At 37.6% G+C, this 20,441-nt stretch overlaps 1 protein-coding gene across 1 annotated transcript; it reads right to left on the bottom strand.

Moving 5' to 3' along the window:
- Window positions 1–3,845: 3,845 nt before the first annotated feature.
- On the bottom strand, window positions 3,846–17,757 carry ETAA1 (ETAA1 activator of ATR kinase). Its single transcript, XM_032497700.1, is given in 8 exon segments — window positions 3,846–4,787; window positions 4,789–4,868; window positions 9,621–10,866; window positions 10,868–11,657; window positions 11,910–12,022; window positions 15,731–15,807; window positions 16,076–16,204; window positions 17,387–17,757. Coding segments are annotated over 8 exon segments (2,724 nt in total). The 5' UTR covers window positions 17,637–17,757; the 3' UTR covers window positions 3,846–4,748.
- Window positions 17,758–20,441: the final 2,684 nt, after the last annotated feature.

Here is a 20,441-nt window from a genome sequence, read left to right as displayed (position 1 = left end):
AATTTGTTCCACAATTCACTGTTCTTTTCATGTTTTTTTCCCTCCACATTTCATTTTGGATGATGCCTATTGATCTGTCAAGTTTGCTAGTCCCTTATTCTGCAATGTCTAACTTGTCATTCATCCCATCCAGTGTATTTTTCACCTCAGAAATTAGTTTTCATCTCTAGGAGTTTGGTCTTTTTAATACCCACCATGTTTCTAAACATTTTGAACACACATATATTAACAGTTTTAACTTTGAACATCCTCATCCGCTGAGTATAACATCTGTAAAAGACCTAGGTTGGTTTCAACTGATGATTCTTTTTATGGGCCGTGTTTTCTTGCTTCTTTGCATGCCTACTGACCTTTAATTAGATGACAGCCACTATGAATTTTCTCTGGGCATTTGTGTTTTTCTAAGAACATGTCTGAGCTTTGTTCTGGGATGAGCTGTGTTACTTGGGGTGGTCTGATCCTCTTCAGTCTTACTTTTACGACTTGTTGGGGAGACCCAGAGGAGTGACATCTAGGGCTAATTACTCGCCATCATGAAGGCAAGTGCTGCCCAGTGACCCGCGGCTGGTGTGAACAGACCCTGTGACTGGGCCCACGAGAGCCCTCCAGTCGTCTCAGATGGTTCTCCTGCCTGCTCCCTCACATCCACATGCTGAGCAGGACTGTGCTGAATTCTCAAGGCAGACTATCTTATCTCACTGGAGTTCTGTGTTCTCTCCTTACTGGCTCTCTGTCCCGTGAACTCTAGCTATCTCGGGGTCTTCCTAAACTCTCATCTCCATTTCCTCAACTCTGGGAGCCTTCCTGAGCAAGCCCCTCCCGCTCCCCCTCCTCGCCTCGTGGCCTGCAGTTTCCCTCAAGGCAGCAAGCTGGCGTGACTGCAGGGCTCCATTTCTTTGTTTCCCAATTTTCCTCATTGTTTGAGGCCCAGTGTCTTGAAATCCACTTTTCCATGTAGTTTGGCTGTTTATTTGGTTGTTGCAGCAGGAAGGAACACGCGTCCCTTGTTTTCCATCATGGCTAGAAACAGAAATAGAAATTACAGCTAATCTTTAAGAAACTGCCACTTCTTGAGTTTTTGTGTAGTATCTACAATCACCTGAAAAGAATATTACAGGGCTTCTCTGCCCAACTACGTACCTGTGTGATACTGGACTTTGCTCATGTACATTGATCGTAACAATATACTGTAACAAATTAAACTGCAGAATACTACTATTCTATATACTGTGCATCTACCCAGAAACCTTCATTTTACTACTTGGATCGGAGTTTTACTAGAAGCTTGCGGTATGCCATTACATCTTAGACTAGGCAATTAAGTTTTCCCTGAAAGATTTAAAACCAGAACACCCAGAAGTTACTGAAATAGTGAAGTAAAATAAAGGCATTTAAGTATATTTTAAATAGCTACATATTTTATGTATTTTTCTGTTCTTTTAATAATTGCATGAAAAAAAGTGACTTCTATGTGGATCATATAATCGATGCCCACCCACCCACTCACACCTAAAGTACAGGAGTCATCTGTAACAGCAATTGAGATTGGGGCAAAATTCCCCTGCGCTATAAAAGTTAAACTATAGACATTCTAGTGAGTTTTATGGCACACATGCCTGAAATGCTGTTCTTTCCCCTACATACAGATAATTTCACTGTTTTTTTATGAAGTTTCCATGAATGACAGTATACTCAGTGGTTAAAGTCATATTTGGAAGCACAGTGAGTTCCAACTCCAGCTCCAACACCTTTCTAATTGTGTGACCTTGAGAAAGTCATTTGATAAGCTTACTTCAATTTCCCTATTTGTAAGATGGTGGTGAAAGTGTTATTTATATTCTTGTTAGTTAAATGCAAACTTCCTAAAACCATGCACGGGTAGTAAATAAAATATTTAGCAATTATTGTATAAGTTGAGCAGTTATGATTTCTTTTCAACTCTGGTGGCCTTAGTCAATGGACTTTAAAAACACACACAAAGAAATCCACCCCTGTATGTACTTTTTTATGAATTCTAAGGGAAGTCATAAAGACACAAATTTGTTGTTTTGTGTTTTGAGTCCCACGAGTGATTCTGATCACATCTTAGCAAGAACTGATCACTTACATTAATCAGGGTTAGGCTAAATTTAAATTGTTTCTAGAAACATCTTCCAATCCTGAAGTTCAGGGGATCAGAGTCAAAATCAGAGTCAAGTAGAGGAAAGCAGAATCTCTGCCACCAGAATCTGTTTAAATGCATCAGACACTTACTTAATAAGTAATCACTGAATACCAATACTGGGTTGACAGAGATGAGTAAGGTACCTCTGTTCTCAGGAAACTAAAAATTAAAAAACAGAGTATAATGATATAAGCAGTGCTTCCCAAGGTGTGTGTGTGGTACAGGCGTGCACACCACTGTTTGTAATAAGCAACCCAAGTTCTCCCGGGGCCAGAGCTGCCTGTCTGCAGCAAGAAAGAGCGCTAATGGACAGAGCCCACTCTGCACACGTCCCTGCAGTAAAGGCATTATTACTAGCATCGTTTTCCTGCAGCCAACCTGAGACGCACAAACAGCGGCAGAGCCTGAGCTGGAATACAACTGCCAGGCTGACCAGCTGCCTCTTCCCTGTGCGAAAACAGATTCCCTAGAGACTGGAAAAAGCCAAGCTAGAGAAACGATCTGTGCAGTCCTCTGTGTGCTCATTAATGGGTCCCTCGATCCCCACTATTTCCAACAACAGCTGAGGAAGAGGAATCGGGACAGGACAGGAGAGTGGGAGGAGCAGGCTCAGGTTCAGATGTGCTGGGCCACTCTTCCACCCACAGCCGTAAGGACTATGAAGTCTCCCGAAAGAGAAAAAGGGTCACTTTAAGAACACTGTTAAGTGAACAGCATGACAGGCTACACCGAGAGCATGCCAACGTTATGAAAGAGATGCAAAACGAGAAGTTTCAGAAATACCACTAGGAGACATACACAACCAAGTAACATACAAGGTATTATAGAACTGAGGGTAAGTACCACAATGATGAGAGACAAGAAATCCAGTAAGGATGATCAGGGACAAGTGCCAAAGAAACTCAAACTTACTGAGTCGTAATGACTGGCCAGAACAGGCTAATGTCGCTCCAGAGGAATCAAGAGGAAGGCAGGGAAGAGCTTAAGCAGAAGCAGAGATACTCACAGACTAGTAAGAACGGTGAAGCCACTTTAGAAAAAGATGAAGATTCTCAGCTCTTCGTTTCCTTACATAAAAACTGTATTTATTCTCTATTCTTAGACAAATAAAAAACGTTACCTAGTGTATGTTACTCTACCGTATATATGAAAATATAACTTTCAGAACAATATGTCTCTTGTAGCAGTATCTTATTTTTTTAATGGGGGGAGGTACTCAGGCTTGTTTGTTTATTTATTTATTTAACGGAGGGACTGGGGATTGAACCCAGGACCTCACGTATGCTAAGCACCTACTCTGCCACTGAGCTATATACCCTCCCCTGTATCTTATAGCAGTAACTTAAACTGCACTTAATTATTTTGACATTCTAGCTCTAAGACACCTGAATAGTGGTGAACACCCTAATTTAGAGGCTCTTCACATCTGTAACTTCGGCCAGGTCTCCTAAAGCTGTTTGGGATGAATAAAGCATCCTTACTTGTCCTTATGTCCTCAGCTTAGACATTTTTACTTCTGGCTTAGCAAATTCCAAACAGGCAAAAAGAAAAGAGAGTAATAGAGAAGAACAAATTACTAAAGTCAGTAAATTAATCAACGAAAAATTACATAGTTTTAGGAAAACTGAAAAAAGATTCTCATTTTTTATATCCTGGAATGGTTCAAGAAATAATGCGATGATTACTGAACAGTCCTTAATGTGCTTTTATTTAAGTTTTATACTATAAAGTAATTAATGCTCCCACAGACATGGTATTTCATGTACTTTGAAGCAAATGGTACAGCAGCCTAGGAATCCACTGGAATGAAAGAAATCATTCCAATTGCAGCACAGCTTTAACTCGCCTCATGACTTTCAGAACAATGCTATTCATTTCTCACCTAGACAACAAAGAGGCTGGACCAGATGATAACGAGTTTCTGACAGTTCTAAACATGCATGATGCTATACTACTTACACAGCCAATCCAATCTTTTTTCTAAACTCAACTTCTTAAATCAGCATTTTTTCCTAAAAACGGAGGGAAGTTTCCAAAATGCATTACATTTTAGAATTTAAAATTCACATCTATTATGGACTAGGAATTGAAAATAATAATGTTCTTACAAATAAACTGAAGTCCTTTATTTCCTACCATGTTCCTAACAATATGGAAGTATTAGAATTCAGGAATGTATAAAAACCTTAAGGTACAGTTATTGAAAGTAAACCTGTAAAAAAAAAAATAGTCTAGTGTTAGGAAAAGACTTACTACAGTAAAAATTTAAGTAGATTATTTTTGATGGTCCTCCGCAGTCACGATATTTAAAAAATGAAACTACTTCCCTCTGTATATTTCTACTACAAAATTGTTAACTTTCCTGAATTTCCAAAACTTACACGCAATTACTTTCACATACATCTCCAAGGAAAGGTTTCAGTGGTCATTGCAAACACTGATTTATTAAATAAAGTAGAATTCCACGCTTTGTAACTCAGCATTAAATTTCTCACAGAGAAACCAAGAACAAATGCTTCCTATCATAGATAGCTATCGACTGTCCTTGTTGTCTCCCCACTAACGCTTCATTAAAGAAATCAGGTTAAGTGGGAGCTGCCTTTACAGTCGCCGCCTGTGCTTTTGGCCTTTCTTCGAAACAGTGCTTCTTGTCTTTTTCTCTGAATTTCTTCAGGAGAATACTTTCTATTTTTCTCTTCTTCCTCTAAAAATGAAACAAAATATAGATGTTAGTTTTACAGACTATAAAGTCATTCTAAGTGGGTTTTAATTTTTACTTATTACCCAGGTTTGCCACACTGGTTTGGTTATTAAATCAGACTAAACTACTAACTGTAAGATGCTAAGTACAGTTCAAGTACAAGGTTCTAGGCCAAAATGAAACCAAGCACTGATCAATCTGTACCTGTGTGACACACTCTTTCCACAGTGTGACAAAATTCATTTGATTAAAAGCAAATAATTCTTGTGAACAACAGCATCTAATTTCTATGTAATAAATGAATGCATTTTAAAAACAAATTGGGATTTTAAATGTTACATAAGTCGTAACAGAAAAGTAGTCAAAATATAATGAATTAGATAACAATACCCCAAATAGTGTATTTTTGGTGTAAGATAAGCTATGTTACTATAGACACCTACTTTTTTTCCTCTCTAGAGCGCCAAGATTTTTATTTCAGCCATTTAGGAAATATACCTTGGAGTAATAAAGTGAAATCTACCATGCCAATAGATATGTAACTCACCATCAGATATTATACTTTTACTTGGACACACTTTTTTATAAACATCAGAAAATTATTTCAAAAAGCAGGCTATCTGAATAAAATCTTCAATATGAATGTCTTTCAATACACAAAAATATGAAGCATTCTGATATATTCTTTTGCAACATACTTTATACTTCAGATAAGCATACTATAAAAAACAATGTGTTTTTAAATTAGACAAATGAAAATAAGAAAGTTCTATTTTAGTAACAATCAATTCTGTCTCTACCAAAATTCTGAGTTCTAATAAAATGAATTTAATTCCACAGTTAAGTCACTTTGAGCTAAAAGACTATCTATATCATGCCCCTAAGAATCAAACTTTAAAATTAGCAAATCTATTTTCTCATTTAAATAATGTTTTAAAATTAAGACCATCATACTAATACATATGTAAGTGACCTGGTATTGCTAAACTGTTTATACTGTAAAATCCACCTTTCAGAGAAGTAAGAGTCTGCAGTACTGTCAGCAGAGAAATATTATTTACACTGACACCTAGACAAAGGTTCACGATTTAGTTGTTATAAAACATTTTCCTTGTTACTAAGGCAGATATTTGCACAAAATGTACCATCTGTCTCCACTTCCCTCCTTGGTATAGTCAGAAATGGAGAAGACGTTCAGGGTAAGAGATATGTATCTCAAATAAACTCCCCAGATCAATCTGTTGCCTTTAATTTCCTAAACCAATTATCTCACAGACCGTAGCTATTTTTCCCCACAAAAAGATACTATGAAACTTTAAAATTAGTTTGATTATCTACTATTTTAGTCTCATAGCTGAGAAACACAAGAAACTCAGAATACACACACACACAGTTTACATTCAGTTGACCATACGTTTGGAAGGAAAACAGGTTAATAATCCATGGGGCAGAAAAGAACACAGATCCCTAAAACTGGCCTTACAACTGGCTTCATGATATTCTGGAAAATAATTTCAAACGATACAATAAACTCACACCATGAAAATTCTTGTGAACAAGATTTAGGGAGAGTCACTCATTTCTCCCATCAGCCCTTCCTTTAATTCAATCTGCAATAAAAATTCACAGCAAGGTCTCAAACTATTGCAAGGTACAAAGCAAGGGTGGCTCTTCTTAATCTTTACTGTAGAGCAGGGGGTCAGCACACTTTTTTTTTCTGTAAAAGGCCAGAAAGTAAGGCCAGAAAGTAACCTTTAAGGGTCACGTGATCTCTTGCTGCAACTGTTCAATTCTGTCATTGCAGCATGAAAACTGCCACGGACAGTGTGTAAACAAATAACGTAGCTATGTTCAAGGAAAACTTTATAGACAGTAAAATTTGAATTCCCATACAGTTTTCAAAAGTCATTAAGTATTATTCTTCTTTAATTTTTTTCAACCATTTAAAATGTGAAAATCATCTCAGCATGTTGGCTGTACAAAAACAGGCTATTCAGGCCCGATCTGCACAGGCCAGTTTGCCAAACCTTGTCTTAAAGCAATGAGGCAGTTAGATGGATTTTGTTTTAAAGAGATTCCCTGGTGAGCAGTGTGCTACACATAAGTAAAAGGAAATGGAAACTAGAGAAAACAGCAACAAGGTTAATATCAATTAGAATATTAGGTACCATCAGTAAACTTGGAGGAAAAATTGTAAAGTAAACTGAAAGGCAAATTATCCATCCATTAAAAAAATGCAGATAGGACAGTAGATAGGAGTTTTGGAAAAATCAAATATTCCAGAGAGATTTAGTCTTTAATGGAATTACAACTATAAAGTAACATGTTGGAAATATGCTTCAATAAGTCACATTTATCTAAATAGAAACTTAAATATTTAAAATTATTATAGATTGACAACAATTTTTAAAGTTTCAAAATATCTAGCCTGGGCTGTAATGTAGAGAAGGATTCATTGTCAGTGTTGATAATAATAAAAATTGATGTCATTTTGGGGGATGATTAAGTGCTATCAATCAAAATTTAAAACATTTTCTTACATTAGTTTTTCAGTAATTAATGGACACAATCACACAAGTATGTGTAAATTTATGTAGAAAACTATTCACTGGAGGACTATACTGTTTGTAATGCAAAAAACTGCAATGAAATTAAACTTCCATCAATAAACAATCAGTTAAATAAATTATGATACATCCATATAATGACAAACAATGTAGTCATTCAAAAGACTGAAGCAAATCTGTATGTACTAACAGGAAAAGATAATCATACCAAATGGAGGCAAAACCAAACTGCCAAATTATATAGTATAATTCTATCTATTTAAATAAATGTATAGGTAAACATACACACACACGTTTTCATATGTGCGGAAAATGCTACATGATGGGTTCCAAACTATTAACAGTGGCTTTCCCTGATGGATGGCTGTTGGAAAGGAGAAACAGAGGACTTAACTTTCTACTTCAAATTAATCTATACTGTTTTCTTTCTTTCTTTTTAAACAACTAACATGGTACTGTTTTTTTTTTAAGGGAGGGGTTACTTAAATGGAATAGTTGAAGTAACAGCGCCAACAAAAGCATTATCCAGAATCCAAAGATAAAACAACCCAATGTTAAAAGAAACTAAAAACTCTTACCATATTAGCATCGATCTACACAGTAGATAAGAATCCTAAGGCTAGCCCCAAGTGAGGGAGACTGATTTAAGAAAATCTATAATTACAAGCTAGCGCAGTAAATGCTGTAACAGAAATCAGCACTGGGTATTGGAGAAACTCAGAGACAACGAATCTAAACCATTCTGGGTGGTTAGAAATGCATTCGTTTTAAAGGATAAATGGAAAACAGCCAGGCCGACTTGGTGTTATGTACGTGGGGGTCACTATGTTTCTGGTGACGAGCCCCAGGCATTAAGAAGCACAAGGAGTTATGCCAGAAATACCCCTTTTAAAAAAATATTAAAGTGTCAGTGAATAACAGACTTTTCACATCATACTGCATGATGTTCAGTCAAGTATCTACCGAACATCTTCCAAATGGCAGATGCTACGTATGGTAGGCGTAGGAATTCACTGATGAGACAGACAGCTTAACTGCAAACTGTGATAGAAGAAGTGAAGGAAATAAGAAAGATGACTGAAAATAACAAAGAAAGCACTGATCTATAGACTGTGCAAGGAAGGCCTCTGTGAGACAGTAACACTTAAACTGAGACCTAAGGGTAAAAACACACCCACCAGAGGAGGGGAGGGGGTCAAAGGCTAGGAGGCAGTTTTGGCGGGGAATAGCAGTCAAAGCTTCTGAACTAGGAAAGAACCAATTTTGTTTGAGGAACTGAAATACAGCTGGTGTAAGGGAAAAAGAAGACAGGTAGATTAAGGAGAGAGAATTCAGAGCCTTGGAGATCAGCGTAAAGTTTGGATTTTATTTGAAATATGAAGAGCAGTGACTGAAGGCTGTCTTAAGGCAGAGGAATGCCATATATGCCTACTTGTTTGTTTGCTTGTTTTTAAATCTTGTTTTAAAGGATCATTCTGCTGTTTGGAGCCTAGAATTTAAGAGGGGGCAGGTCAAAGAACTGCAGAGGCCTAGTCAAGAAATGTCGACATGGGTAAGGCTGGGACAGGAGAGGGTGAGAAAAATGGACAGTTCTGAGACACATTTTTTGAGGTAGAAACAACGGAATTTGTTGACAGAAAGAATTGAGGAAAAGAGGAATTGCGGAGAAATCAAAAGATGACAGGATGTACTGTTCAGTAAATAACAATTCTAACCATCATTAACAGTTTTATATCAGACAGGATACTAGCAAAGGTGTTTAATCAGAATGCTCTAAACCTTCAAATGATCACCTCAGTGTTCTGCTAAACATAGGAGTAAGGAATAAGATTATTCAAATCTTAAAACAATGAGGTATTTAATAAACACACAGAATCTCATACAGTAATACATATATCTAAAAGTAAAATTTTCTAGTAAATAAACAAGGAAACATTCAACACATATTTACTGAATGCCTACCATATGCTAATCACTGTATTAAATGTTGGCAAAGAATTCAACGCAGTCTATTGAAAACATAAATCGCCCAGTGTTTGTATATTCCAGCATCAGCATTAAGAATCACTATAAGACTTCTAGTTAAGTAACGCGAAAACAGTTTTTAACTTAATATGTTACGCAAATTCAATATATAAGAAGTAACTAGTTTGGCTACTTTTCAAGGGAAACTGTATTTCATACATACCTTTTGAAGGTTGTTCCAAAGACTCAGAGGATTTCACCAAAGACTGCTGTTGAACAGCCTTCCCACGTAATGGGTTGACAGTTTTATTTTTCTCCAAACCCTGTGTAATTCTGGTATCAGAAACACTTCCTGTTATACATTCGTTATTAAACTGGGAAAGAATTGGAGAATTTTTCATCTTCGTAAATGTGTACTTAGAAAATCTAGCTGCCCTGTTAAGGTCAAACCAAGCCTCTTCACTAGCCATGGCCTTGTGGGACAGATGTGCACCACTCAGCTTCTTCCTATAAGAACCAATTTCTGTATTCATATGATCTGAACTCACATTCGAACTTGAACTTCCTGAGAGAACTGATTTGGAACTATTCACTTGTACTGGAACATCATTGTTATTCCAAGAGAGACACCGATTATTGACCTGACAATCTGAGTTCTTAGAGTAGAGAGTCAAATTTGTCGTAGCACCTAAAAAGCCTGGAGAATTTCCACAAACCTCCCTTTTCTCTGTCTTCATCGATTTACTTATTTGTGAGCTATTTGTCAATGAAGATGAAAGCGCTGAAATGTTGTTCAGATTCGAAGGCTTTGATTGCAGCAAATGAGTCCCTTGTTTAGGTGTAGTAAACACGTTTTTGGCTCCATGTTTAGAACCATTATTGATCTCAAGCACACTTCCTGATGTCTTGCTGTCCACTTTCGTGTCTTGTTGCTGAGTTAGTCTTTCAACATCATCACATGCTTGGTACAGTAAATCGTCATCTACATCATCTGCCTCCCAGGTATTCTCTAATTGATGACATGCTTTAACAATTTCGTTGGCAAATGATGGATCATTCCAATCATCAAAGAAAGAACCTAACTTGGATGCAGTCTGATTTGCGTTACAAACACTGGTCTTATTGCCCCAAGCTGCAGGGCCTAAAGGCTCTACATTTGTAGGTGCTGTAAAAGACTGTTTAAAAATGGACTTATCTTTTTGTTCACTAGAATGTCTTGTATTCAAAGTAGACTTTTTTCCAGAAGTATTTACATTAGAAGTAAACTTACTATGAGTATCTTCCTTTACTTTTGTCAGATTAGATGCAACTGCATAGTCTTGAATTTTGTCCTGAACACTTGTATTAAAAGATTTCTGAAATTTCTTTTGATTTCCAGCGGATAATTTGTCTGATTTATCATTTGACTTTGGCGAAAGTCTGTACTTTGCAGCACCCGTTAATTCACTGCTAGGTGCCTCCGAAGGGAGATTCATGTAAAAATTTTGAATCTTTTAACCTGGTATCTAGACTTGTATTCATTCCTGACTTACTTTCATCATTTTTACTATTAAAGGTACACATTTCCTTTTGATCAGTAATCTGGGCTGTTGGAGGAGCAGAGAAATGCTCAGACATTTTGACATTTTGCATAACAAAAGGTTCATTATTTAGTAAGTTTTCCCAGTCATCCTCAAAATCAGTGGCAGTAACTGCATCAATGTGCTTATTGAAAGCTCCTGGTTCCTTCGTATAGGAAGTCACATATGATTTTGTCATTCCAGGAGCATCTACCTGATAAGAAAGCGATCCTGGCAGTTTTTCAGTGACCAGAGTTTCATTGGTAATGATTTTCTCCTCTTTCAAAGCACTTTTCTTTCCAAATGTAGCATTACCGGTGTTTGAAAAAGCATCTGACAGCTCTTGGCTTAACTGTCCACTACATTTCTGAGTAGAACCATCAAAAATGGCAATAAAGGCTGCTTCAGCATTTTGGTCAAATGGCTTCTGACTGCTCTTTTGCCCATTTACCACAGTTATCTTGGTGTTTTCTTTCACTGGCTTCTTTAACACAGCATTATCTATTCCAGGAACAATATCATGTAGTAACTGCGTTTGTACATTATCTCTGTAATTATCTAAAGTCTCTGCTTCTGAAATCGTCTGGATAAGATCATGATCTCTCCTGTTTTGGTCCTGAATCACATCTAGCTCTTCCATATTTTTATCAAATTGTTTAGCCAATTTCATAAGTTCCTCCTCCTGATTTTGAGTTTTTAACCTATTAAACAAATATTTAAAAAATTATAAGTTCTAAAAGTCATAAATATTCAATTATTATTTAACATATTTCAATGTTAAAATTCAAAAATGTTAACACTTACATTACAATTATTTTAAGTCCAAAAGTTTATATGTCAAAACTAAGGAAAATAATTTATAACCACTTTAACATATTCACAAAACCAAAACAGAATATTTTTAAAAACATTTACTTCACCGAATTCAGAAAAACCTAAAAGTTTGCACTTACTTTGTACCGCTGAGTTTTGCCCTTGATTTTCCTTTTGCTACACTAGGAGTACATGGAATAGCAGTTTCACCAATCCACACGTCCAGCATGGAGTCTGTCATCGGTTTCTCATCCTTTGGCAAAAGGGAAAAAAAAGAGGTGTAAAAAGTACCAAAACCCCCCTAAACCCTCAAAACAAATAACAAACCAAAAAACCCACCTTAGTTATGTTGAATTATTTTCCCAAGCAATTAACTACAAAAACATGAGAAGTTGGAGGACGGCAATAACAAGTTGCAAGAAGTGATCTATTTACGTTTTAGCAAACGAAAACATTCAGAATCGAGAACTCCTTATTTTCAGGATTATTTAATAGTAAAAGCACATGTTTTTATCAAAAGAAAATGGATCAACTTATTTCAGCAGTCATCAGATATTTTTAAAAATAAACATCAGTGTCAGAAATAAACTGTAGCAGGAATTATTAGAGTTAAGAATAAAACGAGATACACATGGAATTCTTTATCACTTGATTCTCCAAATTTCTCTATCCCCATTATAATGTTTATCTAAAGCTGCACAATCCATGTTGACCTGAATTGACAACACTTTGACAGAATTAAGAAAACTTAGAAATAAGTTGGGACTGAGTTAGAGAGAAGTGCAAGGTTAGAACTGATGCTACAAATGAAGAAGGGAGAAGAACAAAAATAAGCAGAGAAAGCAGAGAAAAGTTTAACCAGTATAAAGGCTAGGAAAAAGCCATCTGCTATACCTTTCAGTCACTTGATCACGCATAAAATTAGAGAATGAGTTTACATATTAGTCACAAACCAAATCAACAAATAGGTTGACCATTTTCTACTCTATTTTTATAGTACCTAGAATGAACGTAAACAACTATCACAAATTAAAAATAACCTTATCACTAGATATAGGTTACTTGAAGACAAGGACTATCCCCCTAGCATCCAGCAAAATGCTGAGCATAAAGATGTCAGTTTATGTTTATTCACTGGAGAGTTAGGTGAAAAGATCCCTGCAGCTTGGTACATTAAAATCCTCTATCAACAAGCAGTTTTCTTGTATGTCCAGTTGAACCTAGTAGATTTTAGCTTTGTAAAATATTCAAGAAAAGCAAGTTTCAATTTTAGACTCAATACATATTTTCCCTTTTGTTTCAACAATCTTGAATTTAGGGAAAATAACATTCTTAACTAATTAATTATGGATTTTTTCTCCATTTACCAAGTAATTTTAAATTCATTCCATTTTTAGAGAATGAAAGTATGATAGCTTTATATATCCGATGAAATACATATACATGGGTCCTTTGTATGGTTTTTTTAATTGAAATATAGTCAGTTTACAATGTTGTGTCAATTTCTGCTGTACAGCACGATGCTTCTGTCATACATGAATATACATATATTCATTTTCATATTCTTTTTCACCATAAACTACTATAGGATATTAAATATAGTTCCCTGTGCTATACAGTAGAAACTTGTTTATCTATTTTATATGTACCAGTTAGTATCTGCAAATCTCAGACTCCCAATTTATCCCTTCCCACTCTCTTCCCCACTGGCAACCATAAATTTGTTTACTATGTCTGTGAACTTATTTATAAATAAGTTCATTTGTTTTTTTTTTCAGACTCCACATACGTGTGATATCATATGGTATTTTTCTTTCTCTTCTGACTTACTTCACTTAGAATGACATTCTCCAGGGCCATCCACATTGCTGCAAATGGCATTATTTTATTATTTTTTAATGGCTGAGTAGTAGTCTATTGTATAAATATACCAACTTCTTCATTCAGTCATCTGTCAATGGATTTTAGGTTGTTTCCATGTCTTGGCTACTGTAAATAGTGCTGCTATGAACATTAGGGTGCAGGTGTCTTTTTGAATTAAGGTTCCCTCTGGAAATATAATGAGGAATGGGATTGCTGGATCATATGGTAAGTCTATTTTTAGTCTCTGAGGAATCTCCATACTGTTTTCCACAGTGGCTGCACCCAACTGCTTTCCCACCTTTTTATAAAAAAATTTTGTAAAAAATTTCCTCATTAATAATTACATAAAACAATCCAGGTGCTGTATAAGGTACCTAAACGTATTACTTCATTTAATCTTAGCATATACTGTGTAGAAGTGCATAAAAATGATGGAAAAATATATACCATCTTCAAACATTCTATAAAAAGTGTCCCTGAAAAATGTAAAATGACTGTCCGATTAAAATAAAAATGCATATTAAAAAAAGTCATCTCTGGAAATATTAAGATGACTTAATTATTTGAGGAGGATGATTCAACCAAAAAAAAAAACCAACATGAATATGTCATTCTGAGAACATGACAGCTCTTAAAGAAACTTGGTCCTACCAAAGATTTATATGCTTTAAAAGCACTCGGTTGAAAAGGGTAACATTTAAAAGCAACTAATTTCACTGTATTTTTTTCTTATACACAAGTTACCACTTGCACACTGCTGCCATTTCTTTATGTGAGCTATTACTTCCAGCCCACTTAGGTAAAGAGTCCAATAATTTACTTGGCTATCTTTTTATCACTACTCAGGCTAGCCAGTCCAAACACATTTTATTACGCTTCTTTCATGTGAAACCTACAATCAATGAAGCTCTATTGTTAACTTATGAAGTAAGTAGTATGCGGCATAAATGCTATTTAACTAATGGACCGTACGTAAAATGCATTTCTGTGACGTGCCAAACACGGAATGGAGAGCTAGCAGCAACAGAATCGCTTTGACTGTGCTAGCTGTAATTCTGGATATTTCATAGCCACTAAGAAAAACTTCATTTCCTGTCTCTCCCACCTGGACGATGGTGATTCCCTGCAACCACAGTTTGGGCCAGTGCCACCTGTCCTTTACGGTCAACATACAGTCACTGTCCAAGGGCGTGTCAAAGAAATCACCACACTTCCTAAGGAGAAGACACTAAGAGAAAACTGATGTTTTCTGGATTTAAATGTTGCTAAGTAAGAAAAAGAGAGAGGAAAGTAAAGAGGTTCAAAACAGAGGTTGACCTAAGCTTATATTTCGCTTTCATTCAAGCATGACAAGAGTTGAAATGAAGAAGCTTCTGAAGATGGCTCTGTTACAGTGAACACTTTATCAAAATTAGCTTTAATATAACCTAACATTTGTAGTGCTCTACAGTTTACAAAGAATTTCTATCTAATTGAATCCTCACAGTAACTCAAGAAAGAGAACAAAACAAGTAATAATTCTATTTTATGGTTGAATGAACTAAAGTTCTGAAAGCTTAAATCACTTGCTTAGGTTCATTCAGTACAGGAGGCAGACTGAGAACTAACTCCTAATCTAATGTTTTGCCCACTTTTGTAAGTGTTTCTTGATGATCTTACAAGACAACAAGTACTAAGAAAAGCAGTTTCAATGGGGAAAAGGTGTGCTATACACAGGAAAAAAAAACACCAATCACAAAAAACTTATAAGTTAAAATTTTTGTTGTCTGATTCTATTATTTTAGTAACTTGAAAAATGATACCATATACTGTCAAACAACATTGAAAACAAAATATAGCTCTAATTAAAAATCATCACTAAAAAAATGAAAATAAAATATATGCTTAGGAGAAAATATATTAACAATTTTACAATATGTTGCTTTTTCTAAAACATGCATTTCAGTAGTAGAAAAAGTAAAAGTAATCTCTGCTGCTATATGTTTGCAAAAGAGAACCGAATAAGACAAAACATTTTTCAGACACACAAACTATAAAAAAAACTTAGTGGCCTATTTTTCACTCTTTTAAAATAAACTATAAAACTGATGATACTTACCTGAGGTGCAATCCGATTAACAATATGTGAGATTTCATCACTGTCTGTGGTATAAATCTTCTTTTTTCTTCCTTTACCTAAAGGAACAAAGACATTTTTATAAATTATAAACAATCTTTTTTAAAAGAGAGCGGTCATTTCTAAGAAAACAATTATAATGAGCACAGCTTACATCACTACTCCCTCTGACATCACATGCAATAACAGCAACGTGATCATGTAAGATTCTCAAAAAATACCTGCTATAGAAAAGTTCCTGATTTTGTTACCCGACTGAAATTCTACAGTTAAATCCTGTTCATTAATCAAGTATTCACCCAGATAAAAATGTTACTGACAAATTACCTAGCTGTTTTGTCATCGGAGAATTCTGATCCCAAAAGATATCATTCTGTCCATCTGGATCATTAGGAGAACTGAAGGTAGATGATGATAAATCCATCCGCAGCACTCTCTTTGGTGTTTCATACTTTTCTACATAAAGTAAGATTAAAGGAACAATTTTTGCAATTTAAAGCATTACTTTACTTCATAATACCTAAATGCTAAATAATAACTTAGATTACTATTTATAGTCCAATTATAAAATTTTCCCCCAGAGATGACTGTATTACTTTAACGAGAACTGAAATGTTAGTTTTACATAAAAATCCCTGTCATATTTTACATATTTGACATGGTAAATAGCAAGTATTTTAGACAATCTAGTGGCTCTATAAATGTACAACACGGTATAACCTAGCCACTCCATTCCTTACCACTGGAACATGGAGGCTTTGGGAATCACCTGTAATTTACAGATAATTCCAAAAATCAAAAGCACTCGGACAAAAACCTCAGTAAAATCTGTTTAGCCCCCTTTCCCCAACTCTAGCCAACTTACACTAATTAACTTCAAAAACCTTTAATGAGCTGTTTCTTGGTAAATTTTGTGTAGTATCGCTGTTTTTGTTTATTCTGCAATTGCTTTGTCCAAGTAAACTAAAAATAAGTTAACAAAAGCTGTAGATCAAAAATACGCTCTAGAAAAAGAGCTTTTACAGGAGTTTTAGTCCCTGACAGGATGAGAAATCTCTAAAATACTCTGGAACACCAAATATTGATCAGAATGAAATATTCAAGGGCCCTTGGTTTCCTACTTTGAGGGACAGTATACAACGGAGCTTTCGATTTATGCCCAACGAGGTGAGACACCACCACGACTTTGAGGCTACAGATGAGCTACAGCTTTCATATTGCCCCTTTACTAAATCTGGTCAGGACAAAAAGTTTAAGGGGGAGTTAACTTCCCCTGGAAATCAGCTAAAAGCAACAGGTATTGTTTTTCCTCGCTCTGCTATTGCTGAAGCCCGGAGCAGCAGCCTAGAAATCTGTCCCCTCCCTCCAACAGGTAAACCCCACCACCTACTCCTGTGGCAGGGGCGACAAGTGGGTGGTCCTAACGGGGCAGTGCTCAGACTCGAGGAAGCAAGCGGTGGGGGAGTGGTGTCGGGTTAATTTTGGACTCACGAGGAGAAACCCAGAGAAAGGGCACACACTTCAGACTCCACCCCCACCCCACCCCACCCCCACCCGCACCTGGGGTTTTCCTGCTAGAAGCTGGGCAGCGAGTCTGCGGCGCCGAGGCCTCGGGGGGCCGCGCCGCCCACGTCTCACCCTCGGGGTTACTTTTACTGCACGAAGTGGCTGCTGGAGGCTGCTCTTGCTGCGGCTGGGGCCGGGGAGGCCTGTCTCCGGCCCCGCGGAGCCCCGAGGCGCCGGCCGACCTCAGCCGCCTCTTCCCCTGCTCGGCCACCGAGCCGCATTCCTCAGCCGCCGCCGCCGCCGCCGCCGCCGGCGCCGCCGCCGCTTTGCGCGGCGTGTTCTTCAGGCTAGGGCTGTCCCCATGTTTCCTTCGCCGACTCATTGTCTAGGACCCCCTCCACCAGCCGCTTCTCCTTTCACATTTTGCAGCGGGAGGCGTCGGGCAATGGAACTACAAGCGGGACGCCGCGCTACCACCCGCCGCCATTTTGGCCGATGGGATGCTCGTAGGAGGGGGGCGCTGATTGGCTGCATCCTGGGCGAGGGGCGGGACGGCCAGGATGCCGGCGGCGCGCTTCCGGAGCCCGCGTCCCAGCCGGCTGCGGTCGGCTCACACTTAACCCTGGATGGGAGTGATTGTGAGGCGGGGAGGTGTGGCCGCCGCGACTGAGAGAGGCTGGGGGGCGGGAAGAGTCTCGCCTTCTCGACTTCACTGGCATCTTTTGACTGAATTTAAAACTAGAATTACACGTTAATGACATTCAGAATCTTGTGGGGTTTGGTCTTTTCAAGAAGAGGTAATAAAAGGTATAGATTAGGAAGGAAGACAAAACTTCTCTCATAGGAGATATGCGCATAGAAAAATTTTAAAAAGCGTAGGAAAAGTTAATTCATAAATTAGCAGTTGCTGGTACAACAGAGTCAATATTCGAAGACCAATCGTGTTTCAGTAGGTGAGTAACAAACAACATTGACGTTTTAAAGAAATACGGTTCGTGATAGCATACAAGGTAGCAGTTGAGTAAGGATAAATCGCAACACCTCTGCAGAGGGAATTACGAAATTTTTTTTAAAAGAAATTGAAGACCTAAATAAATGAGGATTATACTATGTTCATAGGTTGCACGATTCAAGATTGTTACCATGTCTGTTCTTCCCAAATTGATCTATAGATTCAATGCGAATCCATTCACAATTGCAGTAGGGGTGTGTGTGTGTGTGTAAAATATGACAAGTTTATTTAAAAATGAACATGAAATGCAAAGGGCTAAATATATCCAAGAAACTCTTGAAGATCTAGTGAAGAACAATGAAATTGGTTGTCTACCGAGTAGTAAAGAGAGTGTGGCCATAGTGAAAAGATAAACAGATGAAAGAAGCAGAATAAATAGCTCAGAAACGGACATCTACATAAATGTACCGTTGATTTAAGACAAAGATGACCCTCCTGAGCAGTGGGAAAATGACTGGTAATAAATAGTGCTTAGTCAATTTGATATACACATGGATAAAGAAACTCTCTCTACCTCAAATTGTACCCTGAAATCAAGTACAAATGGACTGTATACTGAATTGTGAAAGATAAAGTGCATTCTATGAGATAATATAAATTGTCTTCATTACAGAGAATGAAAAGTAAGTTGAACAGAAAGGTCAGTAACTATAAAGAAAATAATTACAAATTTGACTACATTAAATTGATAACTTGAGAACTTCTGTCTAAGGACAACATTAAAGAAAATGAAAGTCAAGGCACAGATTGGGGGAAGATTTTTACAATACGCAAAATTAAGGGCCCCATATATAAAATGTATGAAGAACGGATATCACTAAGAAAATGACCACCATTAAGAAAAACAGGTCAGATGCTTTACAGGTTCTCCAAAAGAAAATCAAAAGGATCAATGAATTTGCATGAAGGTGCTCAACTTCATTTGTAATGAGGAAAATGAAAATTAAAATCACAATATCACACTCCTCTTACACCCATCACAACGGCTAAAATTAAAAAGATTGGCAATAGGGGTATCAAGGAAGTAAAAGAGAGTTGAGACCACAGCCACAGCCAACACCTGGACTGCAGCCTGTGAGAGACCCAGAGCCAGAGGCCCCAGCAGTGGGAACGCTGACATTAGGCTGGTGAGGGTATAACTTGGTACAACTGTTAGCCGATGGAGAGACCCCTAAGTTAGGAAGCCAGCCAAAGTGTGGGTCCTTGCTGCTGGCTGTGAAAGAATTCGCACAGAGGCAGAGGGACAAAGTGAACAGACCCTTTATTGCTGAGAAGGGGAAGTGGAAGAAAGGGCTTGAGCTGGGAGAAGGGAAGAGAAGCATTCGAGGGAGGAAGAGGAACTTGAATGGGTTGCTGTCAGCCAGAGGCCTGGGAGAGACATCTGGGGAAGCTTTGGTCATCATGTCCTCCTTCCAGGTGTGATGGAGCCAGTCAGTCCTTGTTCGAGCTTTTCAGTCCTTATATGGCCTTTTCTGGTTGTTGTCATGGCAATTGTGAACTGTCCTGGCACTGGTGGATGTGTCACTTAACATGCTTATGTTTTATAATGAGGCTCAAGGTCCACTGGAAGTCAAATCCTCCATCATCTTGGCCCCTGAGGGTTCTAACCAGTTCTTGTTTCTTCTCTGCAGCTGCCTCCTGAGACTTACATAAAAGTAATTGGTTTCTAGCCGAGGGAAGGGCAGGGGTATGATCCTGGGGGCAACAGCCTTGGTAACAGAAAGAAAGTTACTTTTAACCAAAATATCTACAATCCAGTGGACCCAGCATCCCACCCAAAAAACCATCTCCAAAGATTCTGTTCAGCCATGAACATCTTATAGGAAAATGAAGGAATAATCTCGGTTAATCATTGAGATAGCTGGTGAGAGTCCTTGCCATCCCCCCATGCCTGCAGGCTGGTCCTAATCACCTGCTTGAGCCTGCTCTTCTCTGACTCAGAGAGGCCTGGAGACTTCAGCTTATCTATAAACAAGAGGCCCGGGGTGAGGGAGGCCCACAGGGGTCCTGCTCCCTTTCATAACAATTTGGAAAACGGATTTTGATCTAGCAATCCACCTAGGACTATAACCAATGGAAATGCATGGACTTGTGCATCAAGATACACTTTATAAAAATACATTTAGCAGTTAAATTCAAAATTACTCCAAACTGGAAGCAGACCAGATATCCTTC

Source organism: Camelus ferus, chromosome 15, assembly GCF_009834535.1.
Source record: "Camelus ferus isolate YT-003-E chromosome 15, BCGSAC_Cfer_1.0, whole genome shotgun sequence".
Taxonomy (NCBI): Eukaryota; Metazoa; Chordata; class Mammalia; order Artiodactyla; family Camelidae; genus Camelus; species Camelus ferus.
This window is presented reverse-complemented; position numbering and strand designations above follow the sequence as displayed.